This window comes from Vitis vinifera, chromosome 14 (genome assembly GCF_030704535.1).
Source record: "Vitis vinifera cultivar Pinot Noir 40024 chromosome 14, ASM3070453v1".
Lineage (NCBI taxonomy): Eukaryota > Viridiplantae > Streptophyta > Magnoliopsida > Vitales > Vitaceae > Vitis > Vitis vinifera.
The window spans coordinates 12,848,424-12,875,318 of NC_081818.1; the positions used below are offsets into that span (position 1 = coordinate 12,848,424).

Below are 26,895 nucleotides of genomic sequence, written 5' to 3' on the forward strand. Positions count from 1 at the left end.
ATTTTCTCCCGTCTTTTTCTGATTTTGGTAAGAAAATTCAAGATTTCCTTCTCCAGCCCCTCCGTGGGGAAGCCCAGGAATTGGCTGAATTTCGCCAAATCACTCTCTTCCCATTTGCCCTTCGACTCACTTCTCTCTGCTTGGGCATCATATGTGTCTCCGACCCCATCCATCCCCCTGCCTTTGTTACTGCTACTTTTATTTGTTCCCAATTCCTTACAGCCATTGCTCCTTTCATTACAAGCCTCATACACTGTTAACCACATTGTATTATCAGCCCGAACTTCCTCATTCCAGTCCCCAGAATGATCGAAAAACTCCCCCCCCGGAGTCCGATCAAAAAGAATAGAATTGAGATGAGAGGCCCCCAAAACCCTTTTCCCCCAAGAACACGACTCCATTCCATACCTCATTGATTCCTCTTCAAGCGCCTTATCCGTCTCTGATATCCTAACCACTCCATGTAGCTTCCTCATATCCTTAGTCTCCCGCGCAACAAAAGGCTCTGGCTCATGGGGATTACTTGAAGCGAGACATGTCAACAGTAAGTTCGTCTCCTGAAGATTATTTTGGTCTTGGGCTGCTGAGGAAGTTGGGCCCTCCCTTAGCTTTCCATCTGGATCGGGCTGTTGGGGACATCCCTTTGAGTAAATTGGGCCTTTGTTTGACAATCGGGCTTTCGGCGAATCTGGGCCTTTAGCAGAGCAGCCCACCTCATCCCTATATGACGGACCTACTTCTGGGCCAATCTCACTTGCAGCCACACCTTTCATCTTCAAGCCCATGGCTCCGCTCATCAGACCAGGCCCACCAACCCTCCTTGGCTCCTTTGGGCTCGCGGTTGGGCTTAAGAAATGCATTTTACCAGTTGGAGCCCAGTCCAGGTTGTCGGGCTTATAGCTGCACTGGCCACAACCCGAACCGACCCGACCCCCTGCTCACCCGTCCCTTCATCTGACGGGTTCAGAGTCTTGAGCCTCATGCTCACCCACTCCTTCGTCACTCGCTGCTCCGCGCGTGAGACCTCCTCACCCCTAACCTCACTGCTATGACGACCGGCTTCTTGTCTGCGATTCCTCCTTAACACCGGACGACATTCCCACCATAAGGACACGACATAAACCTCCTCCTCCGCTTCGACTTCCAGGATACTCGGTCTAGTTTCTCCTCTCACTCTCACCAAGATTCTGGCCCATTGGAGCTCGCCCATCGTTTTCGTCTGTTCATCGACTGTAATAAAACCGCCACATGTGTCCCCCACTCTCTTCAAAATCTCTGGACTCCATAGCGAGACTGGGAGCCCAACTATTCTCACCCAAATTTCCTTTCTCTCTTCCTCCTCTGCCCAACATCCACTCCTAGGACTCCAGTACTCCAACCCTACCTGGATTCCTTCCATCGCGCGATTCCCAGAGGAGACAACACGTCTAGCCTCTTCCAAATCTTCAAAGTCCAGCAGAGCTCTTTCCTTTTCCAACTTAGCCAAACCTAAGCTACCTTTAAGCTCCCACGACTTTGCCCAAAGCTGCCCCAACTTCTCAAGATTATCTTCTCCCCCTGAGTTATCTTTCCAACTCGCCACAACACAATGTTCCAATTTCTTTAACAATCCTATTGATTCCTCCCTTTTCACTTTCACTACGATTGCATTTGGGTTACCCGACAGTGATTGTTTTGCTATTGTTGCATACGATCTTCCCCCAACAGCCTTCTCCATAGCCTTTCCTTCCTGGTTTTCTGGTTTTTTGCCAAGAAAACCTACCATCTGGTTAAGCTTCTCCGCCATGGTCATCCACCCCCTTTTATCCCTTCTACCTCTCGGGATGAAGATGCAGAACTGCTTCCTCTCTAGATCGGAGACCCCTAGCCGTATAAACCCCCCCGCTCTGTTTATCCCTCGTGTCATAGAGTACATTCTCCCCTGCTCCTTCCATTCCCTTCCCCATTTTGCTTCTTTCTCATCCTTGATACAGAGATTCAGCCCTTCTAAGAAAAACCCTAAGCTGTCCGATCCCAATCGGACCCATGACGAAACCCCTCCCTTCTTCTCCACAATGAGGACTTGGATTTTTCCTTTTCTATCATCCACAACAATCTCGAACGCCTTGGATTCCACTATGAAGCTGTACTCCTTCCTTCTGCTTCGCGGCGCCGAGCTCTCCTCCCCTTCCTCACCATCGCACTCACCTTCGCACTCTCTCTCGTCCTCTCTCGCTCTCTCTCTCTCTCCCATTTTTTATCATACATACATTCATACATACATACATTTTTTATTTTACTACCCTTTCTATACATACATTTAAACCTCCCACAATATACCAAACAATATCCTCTTCTTCTATTTTTTATATTAACATCTGTATTTTTTGGAATATATACATACATACATTTAAACCTCCCACAACAAACACATACATACACATACAATATCCTCTTCTTCTATTTTTTACATACACATACAATATCCTCTTCTTCTATTTTTTATATTAACATCTCTATTTTTTGGATAGAAAACAAATACTTCTATGGCGTTTGTTTTTTTATCTATAAAATTTGAAAAAATTGATGTGAAAGTGCCATTTAGACTTTAGGTTTCAAATAAAAGTGACAATTTTTTACTTTTTGTATTAAAACAAAATATCTGAAAGTAAGACTTAAAAAAATAATGGTCTGCATCTCATGGAAAATGAAAAATCAGTATAAAATGATGTTATCCTTCAAAATTGTATATATCTACCCAAAAGGAAAAAATAAAGAAGGAAAAATATAGTAGAACCAAAGTGGTGAAAAATGCCCCAAAAAAGATACCAAGTAAGAGGTGTCTCGTTTGGCCAAGCTATCCACTAATCAATGAATAATAGATGGAGTGCCTTAAAGCTTTGGCCAAGTCTATAGTTTTATGAACTATCCTATCAAATTTCCACAGATTACTCTTTCTTTGAGAGACATCTCATCCCTTTCAGTAATGTCTTTTGCAGCCTTTTAAAGTTACATTTAGAATTCCATGTTTTCACTATAACGGTTGAGGATGTGAGAGGTCTTCTCCTTTCTAGACATAGATTCTTATTCCTTCTCAGTACTTCTCTTTGTTTACGAATTTAAAAAATAATTCCATGTTTTGATACTAATTGCAACTTTTTTCACAATTGATATTGATATAATTATACCCATCAATATTTCCATATATTTTACGTGTTTGACATTTGTGAGTGCCAATGTTTTATTCCTTGGTTGAAGGTACCAGGAGGGTCTATGAGATATTTTGACTGAGATTAACACAAGGCTTTGAGTTGTACCCATGAGACACACTAGCTAACCCTTAAAATGATTTGGGGATTCTTCTCTATGGTTCTTCTTGGAAATTACTATTTTTCTCATCCCCTAGATAGTGTTACTTGTGTTGATGTTGAGGAGCATTGATGTAGGATGGTCCTAGGATGGTTGTGTACACTGAAGTAAGGTGAGCTAGTGGTCTACTCTTTTTGGATTTGTGGGAAATAGTAGTTAAAGTTATGGCACAAAGAAAAAAAATTTACAAAGTGGGAAAAGGAGAGAATATAAAGAAGAGAAGATAGAAAAATTTTAGAATTTCATATAGGCTTTCTAGGACTCACCTGTAAGAGAAACAATGGATTCTCACTATTGAAAGTTGTAATATGCAAAAAAAATAAAAAATAAAAATAAAGAAGAAGAAGAAGAAGAAGTATGGTACAAGATCAATGAGCTATTTAAGGCTTTAATATCTATCAACTTCAACATTTAGTAGTGCAATTAACAGAGCTATTGAAAGAAAATTTAGTTTGTGGTAAGATGCTGCCCTAACTTTACAAGTGATCCCTCACAAGGCACAGCAAGAGATTAGCAATGCAGCAGCTACTGACAATTTCTGATTGGCATGAGTTTGAGGATGAAATGCATTTGAGGTTTTCAGTTTGTTGCCTAATTTGGGCAACCAGGTTTAAAATCACTCACTAATTCATCATCACAATTAGAAATAATGGAGTTTGGAAGTCCCTGTAATCAAATTATGTTGTTGAAGAAGTGCTTTCCATAGTATAAAATGAGTCATTATGGACAATTGGTCACCACAACAAGCATGGAAGCAAAACCCTGTTTTGGTAGTCCAAGTACCAAATCCATGCTCAAGCCTTCCCAAGATTTGGTTGGAAAAGGTAGTGGTGTATATAACCCTCTATTCTGAACATCTTTCTTCAGACTAGACTAAAAGAATTGATCCTCTATTAAAGCAATACTCTTGTCTTGTCCAAATGTCCTCCACTAACTCCTCCATGGAGTTCCCATATGATACAAACATGTAGGGAAGTCCTTGGCAATCATAGATGCCTTTTACAGAAAAATACCCATTCAAAATCTGGGAATCAGTTTGTGGTACCTCTGTAGTTTGTAATATTTCTTTAGTCAATGCATAAATTTCATGGTTCATTATAATATTTTCTTCTTTGATCTTTAGCTGTGAAAAAATAGATACTGCTGCCATGATTGACATCCCATTATCTATGTTCATTTGCAGCTATTTGCTGGAAATGATGCAGATGAGTTTAGTTCAATTCTGAATCGGAAATCTGATCCAAAGATACTGATTACCACCTGCCGCTTCAATTCTACTGTATGTCTTCTTTCCTTCTTACTGTGATTTTCAAATCACTTTCGATTTTTTGCATGAATGATGAGTCACTTTTTTAATCCTTTTCCCACATTTCAGGGTTTTTTTTGTAGTTAATTTCCAGTTTGTTTAGGTCAATATTGGTTTATATTTTGCATGACATGCAGAGAGGACCTGCTTTTATATCCGAACTGCTATCGGTGATCCCAAATGCTCATTACTATAAGAGAGGAACCTATGACCTGAAAAAGGTGCTGGTTATTACTCTCTCTCTCTCTCTCTCTCTCTCTCTGCCTTTTCCTGTGCATCTTTTTGTAAAAGATGGTACTGAAAAATTTATTACCTGATATCAATGTTTTATTTAAGATATCATTTTATTTTTTCTGCAGATTGTAGAATATGCAAAAATCAAGGACTTCACTTCTCTTATAGTTGTTCACACCAATCGCAGGGAACCAGGTTGACTATACTTTTGTTTGATTTGTGCTCTTTGGCTTTTTTATTTTTTTATTTGCCTCTAAACTATTAATTGAAAATGTTTTCTTTTTTAATCAGACACATCCTCTTTTTCAATATTTGTCAGCATAAAATTTCTAATTATCAGTTGATGTGTGTGTGTGTGTGTGTGTGTTTTGTTTGTGTTTTTGTTTTTGTTTTTGTTTTTGTATCAGAAACAAACAATTCATTAATATGAATTTTTCTGGTGGTTGTTTTATAGATGCTCTTCTAATCATTGGCTTACCAGATGGACCTACTGCCCATTTCAAGCTCTCAAAACTTGTTTTACACAAGGATGTCAAGGTTTGTTGTTTTTTACTTCAAAAGTTGCATGCTTATTTATTTTCAAACAACCCTAAAATATTTTTTCAATCAAAATGACCCTCCCCTCCAACCCCACCCCCAACCAACCACACCCCCCAACACAGGGACATAAAAAACTACATGAAAAAGCCCATAAAACAAATTATTTTATATATAGTTTGCACAAGTGGAATTTTCTGGATGGTTCTGTCACTCAGGTTTGAGCATACATACCCCATAGCATGCTCACCCTAGTTGATCAGTAATGGATGATTATTTATTTTTATGTGTTGTGTTATTCCCCCCCTATTATTTGTAAGCAACCTGTCATGTTTACAAGTACCTCAGAAAAAATTTTGCGTGTCTTTTTGATCTTTAAATAAGGAAAGCCAATATCAAATATAAGATATGGACTACAGTGAAGAAAGTTGAGTATTAGGAATTTAGTGCTGATGCTAATATAATTTCTCTTATTTTTTATTCTATTTTTGCTCTACTGCAAAAGGCACTAACACTAGCAAGATCTGAAAAACAGTAACTCCTTGATGAAACAAAGGAAATAAGAGAAATGAAATTTATTGGCTAATAACTTTTCTGAAAATTGAACATTATATTACATGTATGTGTATGTGAAGGTGCGGGAGTGTTATGCATGAGGTTTTGATTTTACTATATATTGAACTCTATTTGCATTTTTTGCAGAATCATGGAAACCCAACTAGTCACATACCTGAGCTAGTGCTGAATAACTTCACAACACGTTTGGGTCATCGTATTGGGAGGTTGGTTCTAATATCTTCTTTTATATATAATCAAGGAAGTAGTTCATAGATTGCACTCTATTTACAATCATCAAAACCATCTAATGTTTTTTTTTTTTATCCTTTTGATATGCATCACCTAGGATGATACAATCACTTTTTCCTCAAGCTCCAAACTTTCGTGGGCGTAGAGTTGTGACATTCCACAATCAGCGCGATTTTATATTCTTCCGCCATCATCGGTCTGTCTTGATTCTTTTGTAGAGTGTGCTGTACTTTGAGGTACAAAACTTGTTTTAAGGTTTTGTATTACTTATAAACATTTTTGCTTCTGTCTGAAGGTATATTTTTGAAAGCAAAGAAAGTAAGCAAGGTGATACAAAAGGTAACAAAGACAAAGATGCCAAGGGTGAGAAAAGCTCTCAAGGAAAAGTGGTTGCCCGCCTTCAGGTTCATGTCATTTAATTTATTTGATTTATTAGGATATTGTTACCTGATAGTGATGATATCCAGTATCTGCTAGCATTTAAAACTCACGTTGGCTGGCCGAAATTATCATTATTATTATTATTATTTTATTTATTTATTTATTTATCAGAAACAAGAATTGTATTAATAACGTATAAAGATTTCATGAGAGGGATGAGGAATCCTTCCCACAGATATACAAATCTAATCTAAACTACTAAAAACCTCTTCCATACAAGGAGATTTGTACAATAAGATAGATCGCAAAAGAATATACTAGAGGAACCTCTCCTAAAAAGACAGCTAGGCTTCCTTCGATGGTGGCCCAACCCTAGTGGTGTACATACTGCAAGCCAACTAAGCTGAATAACGTTATTATTTGGGTGGGTAAAAAGACTAACTCACATCAAACGGGCCTATCAATATATTCAACCGTCATCAATTTCACCTTAAGATTTTGTTAGGAATTCCTAGCCTATGCCAAGCCCACGGGACTTGGTTTCCCATGGGTTTTTAGAAGTCAATAAAAATTCTAGAATGAAATCTCTTAATAAATAAAACAATTATTTGGAAGCCATAAAATATGAACTATAAAACGCCAAATATGTTTCAAAGTTATAAAATATATCATTTATTATTATTATTTTGATAGGCAAAAAGAGGACATGTATTAAAAGCACCTTGGAGAAAGAGAAACAAGTATACACGAGGTATACAAACAAAACCTAGTATAGGCAAAAAAGTAAGGAGACAAAACCCTTCTCCTTACTAGGAACTCAACCAATATACAAAATCTTACATAGTGTATGGTCCTCTATATACACCATAGCCCAATCCACAAAAGTATGCATAAAAATAAGATTAATCACTTGGTCAGATTGCTCAACATCATTAAAAGGCCTTCTGTTCCTTTCCTTCCAAATAGTCCACCACAAGCACAAGGGAGCAACCCTCCACACTTTCTTCCGTTTCTTACCCATGAAAGAGCTATGTCAACCCAATAGATTCCCGATAGATTCCCAATAGATTCCCTCTAATTGAGGAATGCAAAGCCCATTCACCTCCAAAAAGGGAGCAAATCAAATTCCACAACATTCTTGCTTTGGGGCAAAAAAGAAGCTAGTGATCAGTAGGTTCCTCCTCTATTTTGCACAAATAACACCTATTTGGGGGAGCCAAACCCCTTCTTTTAAGCTGATCAAGAGTTAAATTCTGCCCCAAGATGTTTCCCAAGCAAAAAAAAGTGACCTTGATAGGAGTCTAAGTCCTCCACACAATAGTAAATGGAAAAGGATCTCTAAGTCCTTTAGAAAAGGAGCAATAAAGAGATCTAACTAAGAACCTGCCATTCTTGGTTTTATTCCAACTCAAATTGTCCTCAACATCCCTTTTAAATACTAAAGGTTGTAATTTCCGAAACAAAGTTTCCACTTCACCTTGTTCCTACTTGTTAAAATGTCTTGAGAAACGAGGGCTTCAATTGCCTCGATCCCCATCCTCCTCCCAAGCCTCAACCACCCAACCATCTTTGTTGACTACACAGGAGAACAAGCTTAAGAATGCTTCTTCCAAAGTTTGGTTTTTGCACCTCAAGTCTTTCCAAAATTTAACCACCCTTCTCTCATTCCCAACTAAAAAGTGAGATCTACTTATTATATCCTCCCATTCATTTCTGATGGCCTTCCACACTCCAACTCCATAACCTTCTCTCGCTTCTCCGAAACACTACCCCCCTTCCTCTCCTCTATACTTCCCTATCATGATTTGTTTACATAAGGGCTCCCTTTTTGTAGCAAATCTCCAACTCCTCCCAAGAAAGGCTTTGTTTAGGTCAACAATGTTATGAATTCTGAGACCCCTCTCCTTCTTGCCTAATTGAATTAGATCCTAATTCACTAGATGAGGTTTATTCTCTAGTGCACCACCTCTCTACAAAAAATCTCTTTGGATCTTTTCAAGCCTTGAACTATCCTTTCTTAGGATGACGAATACAGACATGAAATAAATGGAAAGGCTTGATAAAGTGTTTTTGATCAAAGTAAGTCTCCCACCCTTAGAGAGGTATTGTCTCTTTTACATCGCTAATATTTTTCTAAATCTCTCTTCCACTACATCCCACACCTTAGAATTAAACGAAGCTCCCAAAGGTAGGCCCAAATAGGAAGTGGGCAGCTTCCCTATTCTACATTTTAACACTAATGCTGGGTTCTTCGCATTAGCTATCCCCCCCAGAAGAATAACCTCGCCTTTATCCAAATTATTTTTTAGTCCAAAGATTGCCTCAAACCACATGAACATTGAACTCAAATGTTTCAACTGATCACTGTTGACCTTACAAAAAATCAAGGTGTGTTGTTGATGAACAAGAGATGAGACACATCTATCCCCTCTCCACCCCTTCTTTCCACCCTAAAACATAAAATGAAGCCATCACTCCTAGCCTTGCTCAACAATTGACTAAGAGCTTCTAGAGTCATAATGAAAAGATAGGAGGATAAAGGACCACCTTGCCTCCAACCCTTAGAGCTCTGAAAGAAACCCGAAGGAGCTTTGTTAATGAGAACTAAAAATCTTGCCATTGAAATACATCAATTTATCCATCTTATCCACTTTTGCTCAAACCCCATTTTAGACAAGACAACAATAAGAAGTCCCAATTGACATGATCATAAGCTTTTCAATATCCATCTTTAAGATAAGATCTCGAGTGTTGCTCTTTAACCTAGAGTCAATGGCTTCACTAGCAATGAGTGCTGCATCAAGAATCTCTCTCTTTTATAAAAACATGTTGAGATTCTAAAATCACCTCTCCCACTTTCTTGAGTCTGACAACTTTAGCTAGCAACTGGTACAAGCCCCCTACAAGGCTAATGGGTCTAAAGTCTTTTAAATCTTTAGCTTCCGCCCCCCCCCGCCCGCCCGCTTTTTTTGGGACCAACACCAAGAAAGTGGTATTTAAGCTTCTTTGAAAAGTGCATTAAGTGAAGAACTCTTTAAAAAATCCATGATCTTAGTCTAGATGAAATCTTAACAAAATTGCCAAAACACCATAGTAAAAACATCTAGTCCTGGAGCTTTATCCCCACAAAGACTATTGAGAGCATCAAAGACTTCCTCCTCTGAGAAAGGCTCCTCTAAGCTCCTAGAATTGTCTCTTCCTAAAATTTTAAGGCACAAACCCCTTATGGTTGGTCTCCCATCCCTTGACTTCGAAAGGAGAGTATGAAAAGCTCTACGCACTCCATCCTTAATTTCGTCAACCTTGGTCAAAAGAGCACCATTAACTCTCACTTTGGTCAACAAGTTATTTCTACTTTGAGCAATGGCTATTTTGTGGAAAAGCCTGATGTTCTTATCTCCCCCCCTTAACCAAATTTCTCTAGCCTTTTGGCTCCATGAAGATTCTTCCATTAAATCCCACTTTTTAAACTCCTCAAAAGCCAACCTTCTAGCTTCTGCCAACTTGGGGGAAGGAGGAGAAACAGAGCTTCTGCCTTGCTAAACATTACCAAGAACTTCTTTATTCAACACCTTAAGGTCCTTTTTAAGGCCCTTTAGCTTCACAAGGCAGTGACTGCTAGCTCCATTAACAACATACCCCATCCACCAATTTCTGAAGAGATCTTTGAACCCATTCACCTTAAGCCCTTTTTGAACCCCCCCTGAAACTAAGGAATGGTCAAGCCTCAAGGCTGACTGAGAGTTCCACACCAGGTAAATGGACCTCCAAAAATATATCATTTATTATTAAATTCAACTATCTGCGTTAAAAATTACTTTAACAATTAAATAAAAATATTTAAATATAATTAAAAAATGAGAAATGTCAGTTTTTTATCATCTATTTTATATTTTTATATTTAAATAAAATAAAAAAATAATACAATTCAAAATTAATAAACAAATAATAATGTGCGGGTTGAAGTTCTGATGGGTTGCTTGGACCTTCAACACTGGCCAACCCTAATATTTTTGCCTTACTATTTTTCTGCTCCAGGTTCAACACTAAACCATAAACCCAAACCTTTGGTTGGGGACAGATTGGATCCGCCCAAGTTATAGTTCAATTATTCCTATTTTAAGCTTATTTAGTTAAAATGTTGGCCTTGTAACTTATCCTTCTATTCCAATATGCAGGAGTGTGGCCCTCGGTTCACGCTGAAGCTAATAAATTTACAGCATGGAACATTTGATACCAAAGGCGGGGAATATGAGTGGGTTCACAAGGTAAATTCATTTCTCATCTCAATCCCAATCGGTCTGCTGTATGGATTTGATTCCTGATACTTAAATCAGTTGGTATTTGCTCTAATTTCTTCTCCCTTGCCCTGAATTTTAGCCGGAGATGGACACAAGCCGCAGGAGATTTTTCTTGTGACCCGTTTTCAGATTTGTCGTGAAAGATCAGAGTTTTGGCGCATTGGAAACTCATATTTGACTTCCTGGGCGTCTGAAATTTTGTTGTTTGAATTCAACAAAAAAACGAACTGATATGTACCATCTGTTTAGGCTGATTTTGAATTCAATACAAAAAAACGAACTGACATCACAGATTAGGGTTTTCGTTTCCTGTTTGAGATGCAAGATAAATTCTTGTCATTATCTACAGTACGGCTGATGATTTGTATTAGTTGATCAAACTTTGATGGAACACTGTTCATACCCGGAGAATTTAAATGGGTAGAGCTATTTTTTGGTTGGTAAATTGAAGCCCGATTTGGCCGCAGTTCTTGTCAAAACGTTTTTAGCCTGTGGCCTTTCGTTATGTTGGAAGTATTTTTATGGAGAATCTGTTAATATTTTGAGATAAACCTCTAAATAATAAAATGTAATTTTGAAATCTAAATAGTAAATTTCAAGGCAAATGTTTTAAGGAACAACTTATTTCCTAAATTTATCATTTGAAATGGAACACTTTACTACTAAATGAGTTTATACAGTATAAAAGACTGCACTTTTTAAGCCGTTTGGTAGTGTTCTGTAGTGCTTTAGTGAACTTAAAAGAGAATTTAGAAAAGTGACTTAATAGTGTTTTTAATGATATATTGCATAAATATGAAATAAAAAGGATATAATTTAATTAGAAAAAATAAATATAATAGTAAACCAAGAGCTTTTCTTATAAAAGAATATATAAATATCTATGTGAAAAGAATATATAAACATTTATATTGTTAAAAAAAATTAAAAATAATCACTTTTATGATTATAAGAAAATTTTGAAAAATATTTTTTTAAAAATGGATTAATAAATAAATATCAATCATGATATAATATTTTTTCAAAATAAAATAAATTATTTGATTATATATTATATTAAAAATAAGATATATATATATATATATATATATATATATATACACATATATATGGAATGATGGGTGATAACTACATGAATCAAATGTTAATTCTTAGCGTATTCCTGGGAATGGGGGATTAGGTTATAAAATATGATTGAAAATGTAGCTTTACAATATTTGTGATATGTGTGTAATCTGTAGGTTCGGACACCACATATGTGTTGAATATATGCCAATTTTCTTCCTTATGTGATATAGGAATGCCTATATACACCTTGCACATCATTCACTTTACAAAATTTGCATATTTAGAACAGAGAGTACCTTGGAGTAGAGTTCAAGGATGTTGAATGAAAGTGATGAGAGTCTTTGCATTGTGGAGTCTCTACTTGGATGAAGAGGGAAGGAGGAAGAGGAGAGTGAAGGAGGATATTATGTACAAATTAAATTTCATAATGACGAGGTTACAAAAGTTGTAACACTATATTCATATAAATGAAATTTTCTTACTTCCCATTTATAAATTTAGTCTTCCATACATAAGACTCTTGGATGCCCAATCAATTGATTTATCTATCTATCAATTGATACTCTTAAATAATATTTACACAAATATAATTATATATAATCATACATTATAGGAAAAATGCTAACACTATAGGCATTAGCTAGATAAAATGTTGTTGTGCCAGTGGAAGCATCAATATAAATATATTGAAGGAAGAACACAAAAATAAAGCAAACCACACAAAAGGTACACAAGGTTTTAAAGTGATTCGACCAATCATGTTTGCCTCCATGGATGAGATAGAACATTCTATTATATGATAGAGAATATCACAGAAGGCAAAAATTAGATACAACTATTGGATCCCTTTGTATCTCCACCCTAAACCATGAGCCATTTTGGTCTACTAGGTGTCTCTCACTCTTCCTTACATCTATATCCTAGTAGGCCCTCTAACTTCACTAGGTGTCTCTTGCTTTTCCTCACACCTCTATCCCATTTTTCTCTCTCATAATTTTTTCCCCTCACGATCGAGAATATTTATATAAATATTCTCACTAACTTTTCTTAAAGGAATCTAACTACAATCACATATAAAATTAGGAAGAACTATATTTTAAATAGGAATTTGAGACACCTTAACAATCTCTACCCTAAATCAAATTCCAATGAAGTAAACTTCCATCTCTTCATAATCTACTATTTCTTTGTGCATGTCACTCTTCTCATGTGTCATTATTCTTTTCATGCACTATGTTCTTGTTGTATGCCACAATTTTCTTATTTCTTGTATTATTGATGATAGAAAAATTGACTTCATTTGAAACTTTTTTTTTTTTTTTTTTGTAATCTTCTTCTATGCTTTAATCTCTTTACTCTTCCTGAAATCTTCAAATCTCTAGGACATCTTCAACCAAAGTTTTTCTAGGTGTTTTCACTCAAGGCTCTTCCAAACATTTTCAACCAAAGCCTCCATAGATTTTTTCAACCAAAGCTTTGATAACACTTGTTGAGTATGCAAAAGCTCTAATACCACTTGTTGGAAAAAATCACAACACAGTTGGGTGTGAATTGTTACAAATGACATCGGAGCCAATCCTTGATCCCGATGTGGGGGTTTGTTTTGCCTCGTGAGGGGTGTCCATTTGTTTAGCCCCACAATCCCATAAGACAAAATGAAGATGTTGTGTCTTCATGAAGAGGGGGAGGGGGAGAGAGAGGGTGTTTGTGATGTCTCACATCGAATATGGGATCAAGTTCCTAGTGCTATATAAATATTAACTCTTTTTAACAATGTAGAAAAGTTTTAAAATTGTGAGGGCCTATTTGGGCTTAGAACGGACAATATCTACACAATTGGGTATGAGTTGTTACAAATGGTATTATAGTCAATCTTCGACCTTGGTGTGAGAGTTTGTTTGGCCCCTTGAGGGGTGTTTGTCTGTTTGGACTTTTAATCATGTGGGAAACAACTAGGGATGACAGCGGGGCGGGTTTTTTCGGGTACTCGCCCCACCTCGTCCCTAATGGGACGAGGTTTAATTTAATAAATGGGTTTGGGACGGGTATGAGATTTTTTTTTTTTAAACCCGGGGCGGGTTCGGGTATTGCTCCGTCCCGCCCCGTTTACATATAAAATTAATTTTAAAATTAAATTTAATTTAAAATTTAAAATTAATTTAATTTAAAATTTAATTTTTCTATTTTTAATATATAGATAATAATAATTTTTTTTAATAAAATAAGTTATAAAAAATATAATAATTTTATTATTTATAAAATATATTTATTTTAATGTAATTAAAAAATTTAAAAGTAATTTAGAAAAAAAAATTAAAAAAAAAAGAAGCTAAACGGGGCGAGGCGGGGTATGGGAAATTCCCATACCCACCTTGCCCCGTTTTATTTTTTAAACGGGACGGGGATGAGAATTGTTTTTAATAAACAGGGCGGGGTTAGGATGGGGGCGACCTGTCTCAAACCCGTCCCGTTGCCATTCCTAGAAACAACAATGACATTGTCTTTATATGAGGGGGTGTTTGTGATATCCCACATCGGATAGAAGAAAAAGTTACTGGGACTATATATGGATAGACTCCTTTTAACCTTATAAATGCGTTTTAAAACCGTAAGAGCCCCCTTGGATTCAGAACGGACAATATCTACACGATTGGGTGTAGGTCATTACAAATGACATTAGAGTCAATCCCCGACCTCGGTGTGGGGGTTTGTTTGGCCCTATGAGGGGTGTTTTTTTTGTTTTGCCCCACAATCCCGTGAGACACAACGAGGACGTTGTCTCTACATAGGAGGATGTTTGTGATATCCCACATCGGATAAGGGAGAAAGTTACTAAGGTTATATATGTATGGACTACTCTTAACCTTGTAGACGGGTTTTAAATCTATGAGAGCCCATTTAGGCCTAGAGCGAGCAATACTTACACGATTAGGTGTGGGTTGTTACATTAGTACTTCATTAATTCTTTATAGTGCCTTTTGATGTGTCTCCTTTTATGATAGTAATAACACTTTATATCCTTTCAAAATCATGATTAGGAATGATAATCTTTTCTATCACAATTCCTCCCTCATGATTTACTCCTACCATGATGTGGTTTAAAATTTATCATAAGAGCTTGCCTAGTATGAGACAAACTACTTGGCTGCTATAATATTTTCAATTTCTAAAAGAGCCATTGACTCCTCACCCGATGTCAACGTTGTCTTCCCAATTAAGAGCGTAATCATTATTGCCTCATGATTTTGGTAGAGATGCCAATAAAATAATAATTTGATTTTTTTTTCTTATTAATCTTAATCTTTACACTTAATAATTGAGTGACACATTTATTAAATTTATTTATAAGATCACCGACATCAATTCCTTCATTCATCTTCAACTCAAATAGTTGTTTCTTCAAATATAGCTTATGTAAGGGATTTTGACATATAATTTTTTTTTCTCTCTAACTTTTTCCATAAATCAGATGGAGACTTTTCATTCAAAACACTATACTTTATTTCAAGAGCCAGACTTAAATGAATAGTACTTATCACTCTTGTTTCTAATTCTTCCCATTCTTCATCTCTCATCCTCTCTAATTTCTTGCCTTTTAATGCTTTAAGAAGTCTTTGTTACACCAAAACATATTTAACAATACTTTGCTAAATACTAAAATTGTTTTTCCCATCAAAAGGTTCAATATTATATTTTATCCTCGACATCATCCTCAAAGCAATTTTCGAACGATCTTGACACTGTGACCCTAATACCACTTGCCGAGTATGCAAAAACTTTGATACCACTTGTTGAGCTAGTGGAAAGGTCAATCTAAACATGTTAAAGGAATAACACAAAAATAAAACAAATCACACAAAAAGTGCATGAGGTTTTAACATGGTTTAACCAATTATGCCTACTTCCACGGATGAGAGATAACAATCCATTATATGAGAGAGAGTATCATATAGGACAAAAATTAGATACAATTATTAGGTCCCTTTGTATCTCCACATTAAACCATGAACCCTTTTGCTCCACTAGGTGTCTTTCACTCTTCCTCACATCTACACCCTAGTGAGCTCTCTAGCTTCACTGGATGTCTCTCGTTCTTTCCTACATCTCTATCCCATCTTTCTATCTCATAACTTTTTCTTCTCATGACCTAGAATATTTATAGAGATATTCCAACTAACTTTCCTTATTCTATAAGGAATCTAATTACAATCACATATAAAGTTAGGAAATATTCTATATAATATTCCTTTTAAAAAAAAAACTAGATTATAAATAGGAATTTGAGACCCCTTCCTAAAAAATGTCTCCTTGTTCTTTTGGTCCATGATACTACTGCCTAACATGAGGTCAATTTTGCTGCCATTGCATATGTGAGTACATACCCAAGTGGTGAAGTTAATGACTTCTTCGTCACAGTGAGGCGTTGAAGGAACTTAGGGTTGAGCCTAACAATCCAATAGTTTGCAAAACATTGAATATGAATATGGAAATATTGATGATAATGTTGAGGCACTTAGAGATCAGGCTGACATTTCAATGAGAATTTTCATAACCAAATATGAGGAGATTGAAGATGTTATTGATTCAATTGGCTTGGAAGAGAACACCATCAAGACCATGCATGCAACTAAATCATCCATGGATAAGTTGGAGAAAGTTTAACTACTTCTTGTTGGGTTAGACCATGCATACATGTTTACCTATAGTGATTGGATTATTGCATGGTTAAATAGAGTCACTTGTACTCTTTGTTTTAATTTCAAATGCCATGTTGATTCTATTATATTCAAAGATAGTTATTGGTTTGATCTTAAAAAGTTTCTCTTAATCGTTTGATGTTAATGATTATAACCAAAATCCATTAGAATATGAATTGTATTATCCGTGATTAATTTACTGAGTTAAAAAAAGGTTTAATTTTTTTTTTCTTAATTTATATAATTTAATTAATTAGGGTGAAAGTGTTCAATTTGTGTTCCTATGTACTTAGAACTCATGCATGCATATCCAAAATATTGGTTGGCATCTCAATCATCCAACATGCCAACCCAAGTATGTGATTGTGTACCTACCCAAAGGCATATGTGTTTTGTGATGATGACAAGATTGAGTGGGTTTGGCAACAACGCATTTTGTGATAAATGTTTTATCCAAGGAGACATTGATGCTATTAATTTGTTGATTATGGAATCATATGAATGCATACAATATTTGTCTGTTTAAGGGCTATGTTGCTAAACAATATTCCATATACAAGAATCAACATATAATTTTACCTTCATTAGAGCCACAAAAGCCTCCCATGGAGTTTCCATGCTTGTCATCATACAGTTCATGGCATGTTTGAAATAACATAATATAGCATCAGTTTTCCTATTTGTGCATATCCTAGGCTATTTATAGGATGCTTTTAATTAGACTCAAGATTAATGATTGAGGGATATAGAATGTAGCGTAGAAAGATGATACTACAACATATAGAAATTGGATATTTTATTCACTATAAGAATGTGTAGAAAGTGAATAAAAAGTAAGTTTTTTGGTGTTTAGTGATTTGAGATACATCTTAATTACCAATTTTTACCTAAGTGGATTAGGTATAGATTGTGATGACATGATATCTTAATAGAATATAGCTGTTTGGGAAGGGCTTTCTAGTTAAGAGTAAGAATGAAAATATTAATGTTTATGGATATATCAGTAACTCGATGTTATGAATACATCAGGATATATAGGGAGATATCAATAGATATTTTGACACAAAATATCAATGAGATGGAAATTGATTAAAACTCATAAAAAGTTGAAAAAATATTCTAAGAAATGATATAAGAAGTAATAATAGACATTTTAAGGTTGTTTTGTTATATAAATTGATATATGTAAGATATAATTTGTGACATTCAACTATAATATTCAGAATTTAAAAGTACATTTTATATAGGTTTATCTAATTTGGATGTATGCAATGGCATAAAAGAAATTATGTTTTATGTATAAGTATTTTTATTTTAAAATATTGATAATTTTATTTTTAAATTTATATTTATTTTGTATTTAATCATTATACAAAATACATGATAATTAAAATTACTTTATTTGTAATAATTTTATTCTAATTATATATATATATATATGGAGGACATTGGATTCGAGATTGAACTAGCCTTGGGGGTCTAGGCTTCCCATGCATACTTGGATGGGAGCTTTTAGGCTAAGCACTCACATTTATGGCCTCGTGACACTCCCTACTCACCATGGTCTTTAGGATGTGGCTCCAACTTAGGAGGTAGTATAGGAGGCATCCTTAGATGAGGATGAGCTTTGAGTGATGGATTAGGATGCTCCTATTCCAGAGACAAACTTTCCTAAGCTAGCTCTAAGGACTTAACCCAATCGTGGTTGTGTCGGTTCTTCACGAGCTTCTCATACTATATTTTCTTCTATCGACCCAACTTCCCAAGAGATGTTAGGTTCCATGGCCCATTTTCACCTAAGGATGGACTCATAATACATTTAACTCCATGAGATCCAGGGTTAGCTTACATATATCATATCTTGGATCCACTGTCAGGGCACCTCGAGCTCCGCTCCTCCTCCACCTCCTCTCGATGCTTTGTTATATATGTATCTTTGTATTTTTGATCTAGATTGTTCTCTTATTGTATCCAAAATCATTTTTAACATATATATATATATATACATATGATATTGATTTTTTATCTTTCTCTCTTGTGGGCTTTCCCATTCATATTTTTGTTTTTTGCCATTTTTGTGACAAAAAAGGAGGGTACATTTCATAATTGCTAAGCCTTGTGGTTCACTTAATTAAATGGAGTACATTAAGTTTGAGAAAAGTTAATATTCTTAGACAATAAGGGGGAGACATTCCCTAAGGGGGAGTTAGTTATTTTGAGATAGTTATTTTTTGAATTGTTTAATTCATTTTTTTTTTGAATTTTTGAATTCATTTTTTTCTTTAGGGAAATTAATTGAAATATTAAAGGAAACTAATCTTGATACATTGTTGGAAACCAAATCAACTGTTGAAAACATGACTTAGAAGTTTAAGAGAGATACCTGATACAGATGTTTCTTACAAGATATTTCTATTTGAATTGTCGATTTCTCTAAAACTATTCTAAGTCATAGAATCTTCTTTCCATGATCTTCATTGCCTATTTTTTGGTTGGAGATAGACCTTTAAGTTTTATTGTTGAGCGATTGTGTCTTATCAGGCTTCTATTATGTTTGGTTGATTTGCATGCATCTATATTCCTCTCAAGTTTTGCTTTGTACATTGGTGTTGCTACAGGAATTTGTTCATCTTTCATGTTTTCATAATGCATCAAGCAAAATCTCCAATTATCCTACTTTGTTGTCTTGACATTATTCTATCCTACACATTCACCTTTGGTATAGTTTTCCGTATGTGTGCAAGTTATAGGTTTGGGATATAAGTACTACAAGATGATGCAGTGTATTCCCTTAATTATTTTTAATTGAGCATTAATGTGTGTTATGTAAAATCCTTTATGAGAGTTTAGGTGGGTTTATGTAACGATGTTTTCTCGCAAAATTGCCAAAAAGAGAGATTGTTATGACATTTAGTCTTGTTTGTATGCTGAAAATTTTGTTCTTTTTAATGTTTGACCATATAAGTCATTTTAAATAGTGACTTGCTCTCCATTAAAGATCAAGAGTTGTTGTTCGTCAAACTAAGAAGTCACATGTACGTCTAAAAAGGTTTGATTGTGGCAAGTTAGGCTCCTAAGAGGTATAAAGAGGAACAATACTCTTTTAATAAATGAAAATTGATTTTACATGAATTTGGAAAGAAACAAGGAACGCTCGAGTGGGCAGCAACACTCAAGTGTTAGGACCGCTCAAGCGCTTAAGGAGCTTAAGCGGTGGTTAAGTGTGCTCAAGCGGTCATGCCTTTTCTGCCAAGATTTGGAAGATATTTTCGAGAATTTCACATAAATCTTATTTGGAAACTTTACAATACCAAACCTCTTTGACATATTTGCTTAAAAATACCTCACTATAACTCTTCTAGGGTTAGAGATTGAAGAGATTTCAATAAAGAAATCTTAATTTCTTTAGAAAGAGAGTTTTTGAGGAGAAAGCCTAATGAGTCACACCTTTCCCAATCTCTTATTCAAAGGATTCAAACTTTGAATCTTAGGTTGAAGATTTCATCCCTTCAGTGAGGCTGAAATGTATTCACTAGAGCAATCGAAGGTTGCTGTGTCACGGACATGGATTAAGTTGTAGATACTGAAGAGTAAGTCTTTAGGGTAAAACAGTCAGGTAAATCCGTGTAACTTGATCTCATATAGTGGATTTAAATTAGCGGTCTTAGACATTGTGATTTTTTTTTATCTCCATAGTTAATGTGAGGGTTTTCCATGTGAAACTCCTTGTGCCTCATTGAATATTTTTATTATCTTAATTACATTACTTATTGTTGAATGATTTGATAATCCTTAACTACTCGCACGGAAAAAGTTACTTATAATATACAAATAATCATTTAAAATTTTAAATACACCCATTTACCCCCCCTCCTCCCTTTGGGTGTAACCCTACTAGATTTTGATTTTTCAATGACATACATTAGACTATCACTTATATGTGAATATTGTAATTGAGATATTGTTTAACCAATATTTGAGATAATATAGATATAAATCTATTGGTGTCTTTATTATATCTTCATATTTGTTAATTTTTTTACCTATTGTCTTAATGTAATGTGATTGAGATAACACTAGTTCGTCATATGTCTTAGAGATTTTGATTCCTAATATGACATTTTCTTTCTTAGTAATTTTATTGATATCATTATTGTTATCTAAAATTAACATATTTACCAGATTCATTGATATTGAAGCCATTAAATAAAATAATATTGACAAAACTCTCATGTCATTGCTTTGGTGTTTCTTTTAATCCCTACATGGATTTGATAAGCCTACACACTTTTTACTATTGTCTTAGGACAAAAAACCCTTTAGATAACTTCTTAGAATTCACTATTTAAGAAGGTTGTCTTGACATGCATTTGATGAATTTTAAGATTATGCAATGTACAGATAGCAATTAAACTTTGATGGGAGTTATTCTTGTAACTAGTGACTATGTATGAAAAAAATTTAGGCATTCTCTTTGTTTAAAACCTTTGGCTACTAGTCAATCTTATATTTATCAATTGATCCATCAACCTTCAACTTCCTCTTAAAAATTCCATTTGCATTTTAAAGGTTTATTACTTGGTGTAAGATCCACTAGATCCCATGGATGTTTTTTCATGATGGATTCAATTTCACTATTGATAGATTCTCTATAGAATGAAGCTTTTGAAGTCTTGCTTCATTAATGTATTGAACTAGTTGTGTATTGGTCTAATTAGTTTAAGTTGACAATTTTCTTCCATCCATCCTAGTTTAGAACTTTATATTTTCCTACAACTTACACTTTATTGAAGACTCAAGGTTGTTATTGAATCAACCAAGGATAGCATAGTAAAGTACAAAGAGTTACTAAAAAGATAATAACTTTTACAAGTGGTATAAAGTGGACTTTAGGGAATTAAGTAATTGAGCATTTTGATTTAATTGAAAAATTGGATTTTAAGATCAAATGCTCAAGCAGTACTTGATAGTACTAAAGCGATGCTTGAGAGCACTCAAGCATTGCCTTGAGGCACTTGAGTGCTTGAAGTATGAACAACCTAGTTTAGTTTTCAAAGTTTCTAATTTTTATACATATTTGGGGTTTTAGAAACTAGTCTAAGTCTAGTAGGATTTCTCACACACGTGTGTGTGTGTGTTTGTATGTGTCTCATATTTTTAGTTTCTTCTTGATGTGCAAAAAAAGCCTAAAAGTAATTACACTTTGCGTTAACCTAAAATTGTTTGGTTTAATTCTTGCATTTGTGAGTGAGATTTACATCTCCTCAAGTTGTTGAGGAATTCCCAAAGGTGCATGGTGGTGCTACGTCATAGGTGTGAGTTCAGGTGTAGGTATTAGGGTGTAAGTCTCACAAAGTAGTTGTTGTCAGATAAATCTATATATCTAATTCTTCATAATTAGTGAATTATAATTTTACGGTCTTAGACCCATAATTTTTTCATTTACAAAATCTCTAGAAGGCATTTGGTGTGGTTTTCCACATAAATCATGAGTCTCTTCATGTGATTAGAATTCTTGAATGGTTATTAAATTAATTAAAAAATTCTTAAAAATAAAAATTTGGAATATTTAGGCTAATTGAATAAATGATTACCTATTCATCCCCTTTTGGTAGTTTCAAGAGTAAGATCTTAAACTTTTAGGGTTCATATGATTGGAATTCTTGAATTCTTGAATGGTTATTAAATTAATTAAAGAATTCGTAAAAATAAAAATTTGGAATATTTAGGCTAATTGATAAACGATTATCTATTCACCCCTAAGTAGTTTCATTACTAAGATATTAAACTTTTAGGGTTCATTTTCTAACATATAAGTTAGAGAACAAGGCTTAGAAGTTTTGACCCTTATAATACATCTAGTATCTTCAAACTTTTGATGACTATTATTAGTGGTACTGTATGTTTTTGTTTTTTTTTTCTTGAGAATTTTTCTCTAGTGTGTGTGCATATGAAAAATTCTAAAAAATAAAAATAAAATTATATATATATATTTTATAATGAATGGAGTTCTAAAAGAACCATCAAAGATTGTATTTTCGTAAGTATTAGGAATGTTTGATGTTTTTGGATAGGACTAACCAAACCGTTGATTAGAGCTTGATCTAGTTTGGTTCACATGTTGAGCTAGGAAACATATTGAATTAGTGTGGAGTCGAACCGATTAGTGATTCAACTAGTACCAAATCAGTGAATCGGTCAATCGATTCTATCTTTTTCTTTTTTTCTTTATTATTATTATTATTATTATTATTATTATTATTTGGATTTGGCGAAAGGATTAACCCATGATCACTAGCCAAACTGTTGATCAGAGCCTGGTTTGGTTCCGTTCACATGTTGAGCTAGGAACTATATTGAATCGATGTTGAGTTGAACTGAACAGTGGTTCAGCCACCAAATCGGTGAACTAGTGAAATGGTTCTATCATTTTCTTGTTTTGGATTTGGGCGAAAGGGTCAGCCCATGCTCTTAGGCAGCTCTATGGGCTCCACTAAAGCAAGGCCCACATGGTTGGATTTTGATTTTAAAGGCCTTCCTTCATCAGTTTCTGACCATAGAGTAACAAAGCAGCGGTACAACCACTAGGCTGAGTACAGGTTTTGCTAAATATTGCAAGACAATAAATAAAATTAACATTGTTGTTTATAAATATGAAAATAATATAAGCACAATAACCTAATTTTTTTTTTAAATTATAAAATAATATGATATATAATATATACATAAAATTAAATAATATAATTTTATTTTTTATTTTTAATATATATATATATATATATATATATATATATATATATATATCTTCACATCTAAATATTATGCATATTTTGTCTAATGAAATTTAAAATATTAATCATTTATATTTATTTATTATTTAATTGACGATATCAGATATGAAAAATAAATATTATTGCTTTTGAATATATTATTATTTTTTAATTATTTTTCCTTTTAATAAAATAAATGTAATGGAGAATTACTTCCGACTCACAAATTTTGGATAACAATAATTTATTAACATAACATTCATCGTGTCCTTTAATGTTTGATTCCTGTGTTTATAAATACCATTTGATTGAGGTAAATAAGAAGTGATAACTTGGTTAATAATAACATGTTTTGAACATTACTCTTTAGTAATTTCCTGATGTAGAAAAATAATTTTATTTATTTTTCACACAATAAGCATTTTAATTAATATTAATTTTTCCATACAATAAAATCAAATTCTAAAAAGTATCCATTTTAATTTACTTATGAAATTAATTTTTAATGATTTTTTTGAATAGAAATTTTTAATTTTTAATTATTTGTAATTCCTAAGTATAAAAAATTAAAATTAAAAATAATTTTTTGTTTAATTGATTTATAATAATGACTTTTTATTGGAAGATTATAAAATTTCTTATTAAAGAAAATAAAAAAGAGAGAGAAGAAGATCAAATTTAAATACAACAAAATGAAAATTTTAAATAAATTTTCATTTAATTGATTTATAATAATTACTTTTTATCAAAAGATTGTTAAATTTCTTGTTAAAGGGAAAAAAAATAAAATAAAAAAGAGAGAAGAAGATCGATGAAATTTAAATGGTAGAATATAAGAACATTTTTATGTTATTTATTTATTATATATTGTGATTATTATTTTTATTTATTTTTAAATATTTGATATAATAGAATTAGAATTTGAATTAAACTCTATTTGTATGAAAGTAAAATGAAAAATACGAGTTCACAAGATATAAATTAGTTTGACTTATGGCCCAAGGTTTCTCATAGAAACCTAGCTAGTATTAACTATGAAAAAACATATTCTCTCATAATAGATGTAATTATATTTAAGCATCTAATGGGTTTAGTAGTTTCGTAAGAACTAGATTATGTCTCATCATAAATGTAGTCACAATTTATTTATATGGATCCTTGGATGGTGATATTAATTTATATGAAAATTTTCGAAGGATTTAAAATTTCTTAGTATTTATCTCACAATCTTGTAGTTTATACTCGATTAAACAAGAATAATTCTTACAAGGATTAAAGCAATATGGAAACATGTAGTATAATCGTTTTAATGAATACCTAATAAAAGAATGATATGCAAATAATTTAATTTGTTCATGCGTCCTCATTAAAAAGTCAAAAATTGGATTTAAAATTATCATAGTATATGTCAATAACCTAAATATTATTGGAACTCTTAAAAGGCTCATATATAAGAACAATGACTAATTTGAAAAATAAAATAAAATGAAAGAACTTAAAAGGACAATTTTGTGTCAACATGTTGTTTGTGCATGTTTTAAATGCAATATTTTTCCATCAATCAACATACACAAAAAAAAGTTCTAAAATACTTTCATAAGAGTAAAGCACATACATTAAGCTCACTAATGGTTTTTCATTCACTTGAGTGAATAAAGAATCATTTCATTCGTGTGAGCATGACGAAGATTTACTTAGTTTTGTACTACTATATCTTAGTGCAATCGTGCACTTATGTGTTTTGAAAATCGTACACAATTTAATATCACATTTTTTATGAAATAGTATTAGACATGTATTGCGTTATCTATGCACAATAATTGACACAAGTCTATTTTATTCAAGAAATTCAAAATCAAAAGTACTTAGATATGCAAATGGAGGTTATCTTTCAAACACTCATAAGGCTTGGTTTAAAAAATGACATTTATTCTCTTATGACAATTAATGTTGCATGTATTACATGTATTAAAAGAAAATATATTAAAGATGAAATAATTAATCATATCTTACCTAAATTCTTTTATACAACTCTAAAAGGTATTACTAATTATAACATTCAAAAGGTTAATATACAAGATTGGAATATGCTAACTCAACAATCTTTTTTGATAAATCAATGAAAAACTTGTACGTATATCAACACAAGGTGTAGATTGTTCATAAAAGATATTGGTATACTATAACTTTTTTTTTTTCCTCCTTTGTTTATATTTTGCCCAATTAAGTTTTACTAGTGAGGATTTTAATGAGATAGTCATGATAGACTAAGATTATTTTTTAGATTTATGAAAATATTAATATACTCTTTTCTTTGTTCGATTCTTTTAATAGGTTTTTTCTAGCGAAGTTTTAATGATGTACATTCTTCTAAATTTAGTTGACACCCAAAGGAATTTTTGCAAATGCATGATGGTAAATGACCACATATGCATGCACAGACTATTATTTCATGAACAATAAATACTCTTAATGCATGTTTGGTACGTGAGAATGAGAAATAGAAATGAGTATTTTGTTTCTATTCCTATTCCCTCTTAAATAAAAATGAATTTCGTGATTCAAATTATTGTGTTTAGATGCATATAGGAATATAAGATCGTGTTAGGAATTTGAGGCTAATCCAACCTATGGTAATCACCCTAGAGGAGGGTGAATAGGGTGATGGTCTCTTTTCGCAAATTTAAACAAGTGAATGCAAGAGACAATTATATGCAAGTATGTAATAATCAATATATAGACAATTGCATATAAATTAAAGAGTAGGGAAGAGAGAATGCAAACACAAGAGTTTATAGTGGTTCGGCGCAACCCGGCCTACATCCACTCTCCTCTAGCTTCAATCCCGAGCTTGAGGTTCCACTAATCCAAGGCTTCCAAACCAAGCCTTCAAGCAATACAATTGGATTATGGTTCCAATTCACCCTCTTGGACTTTTGGCTCCAAGCACCCTTTACACTTCTCAAGAGATATCCTACTCTTGAACAACCCCTCAAGTGATACCCCACACTTGAGAAACTTCCTCTCAAAGATTTACAAATGAATGATCTCTCAAAAATCCTGGCACAAGAACTTTAAGTTCAAATGATACAAGAAAAACTAGGATTGAATGGTGCACTAAAGATATGCAAGTTTTGAAATAATGGTGCACTAAAAAATACTCTTCCAAGGCTCAAATATAATCAAAAAAGATTTGGGAAGGTTAAGCTCTTGAAACAATGAAGATTGGAGCCTTTTTATAGAAGAAAAAAGCCAAACTAACCGTTGGGGGTTCGACCGGTGGATTAGCCGTTAGCATTTAATGCTTGGTAGGTGACCGTTGGGCCTCAACCGGACCTCGATCGGACCTCAACCGGTTGAGGTTCAACCTTGACCGGGAAGAGAAGGCCACTGGAAGAGAGAGAAACTTTTTGGCCTCCCTCAACAGGTCCTCGACCGGACGAGCA

The 26,895-nt window shown here is 33.7% G+C and overlaps 1 protein-coding gene across 5 annotated transcripts in view; it reads left to right on the top strand.

The window, feature by feature from the left end:
* The window catches only part of LOC100263155 (uncharacterized), a 28,469-nt gene extending 17,076 nt beyond the window's left edge, over positions 1–11,393 (top strand). For 4 of the 5 annotated variants that reach the window (XM_010661864.3, XM_010661865.3, XM_010661867.3 and 1 more), the window contains 9 exons: positions 4,532–4,627; positions 4,792–4,875; positions 5,014–5,083; positions 5,343–5,425; positions 6,128–6,207; positions 6,330–6,428; positions 6,528–6,636; positions 10,792–10,881; positions 10,994–11,393. In XM_010661864.3, coding sequence (XP_010660166.1) covers positions 4,532–4,627; positions 4,792–4,875; positions 5,014–5,083; positions 5,343–5,425; positions 6,128–6,207; positions 6,330–6,428; positions 6,528–6,636; positions 10,792–10,881; positions 10,994–11,032 — 750 coding nt within the window. In that variant the 3' untranslated portion in view covers positions 11,033–11,393. Of the gene's footprint in view, positions 1–4,531; positions 4,628–4,791; positions 4,876–5,013; positions 5,084–5,342; positions 5,426–6,127; positions 6,208–6,329; positions 6,429–6,527; positions 6,637–10,791 lie in introns of all 5 variants that reach the window. The other variant, XM_059742621.1, reaches the window with a different exon arrangement.
* The last annotated feature ends 15,502 nt before the right edge of the window (positions 11,394–26,895 follow it).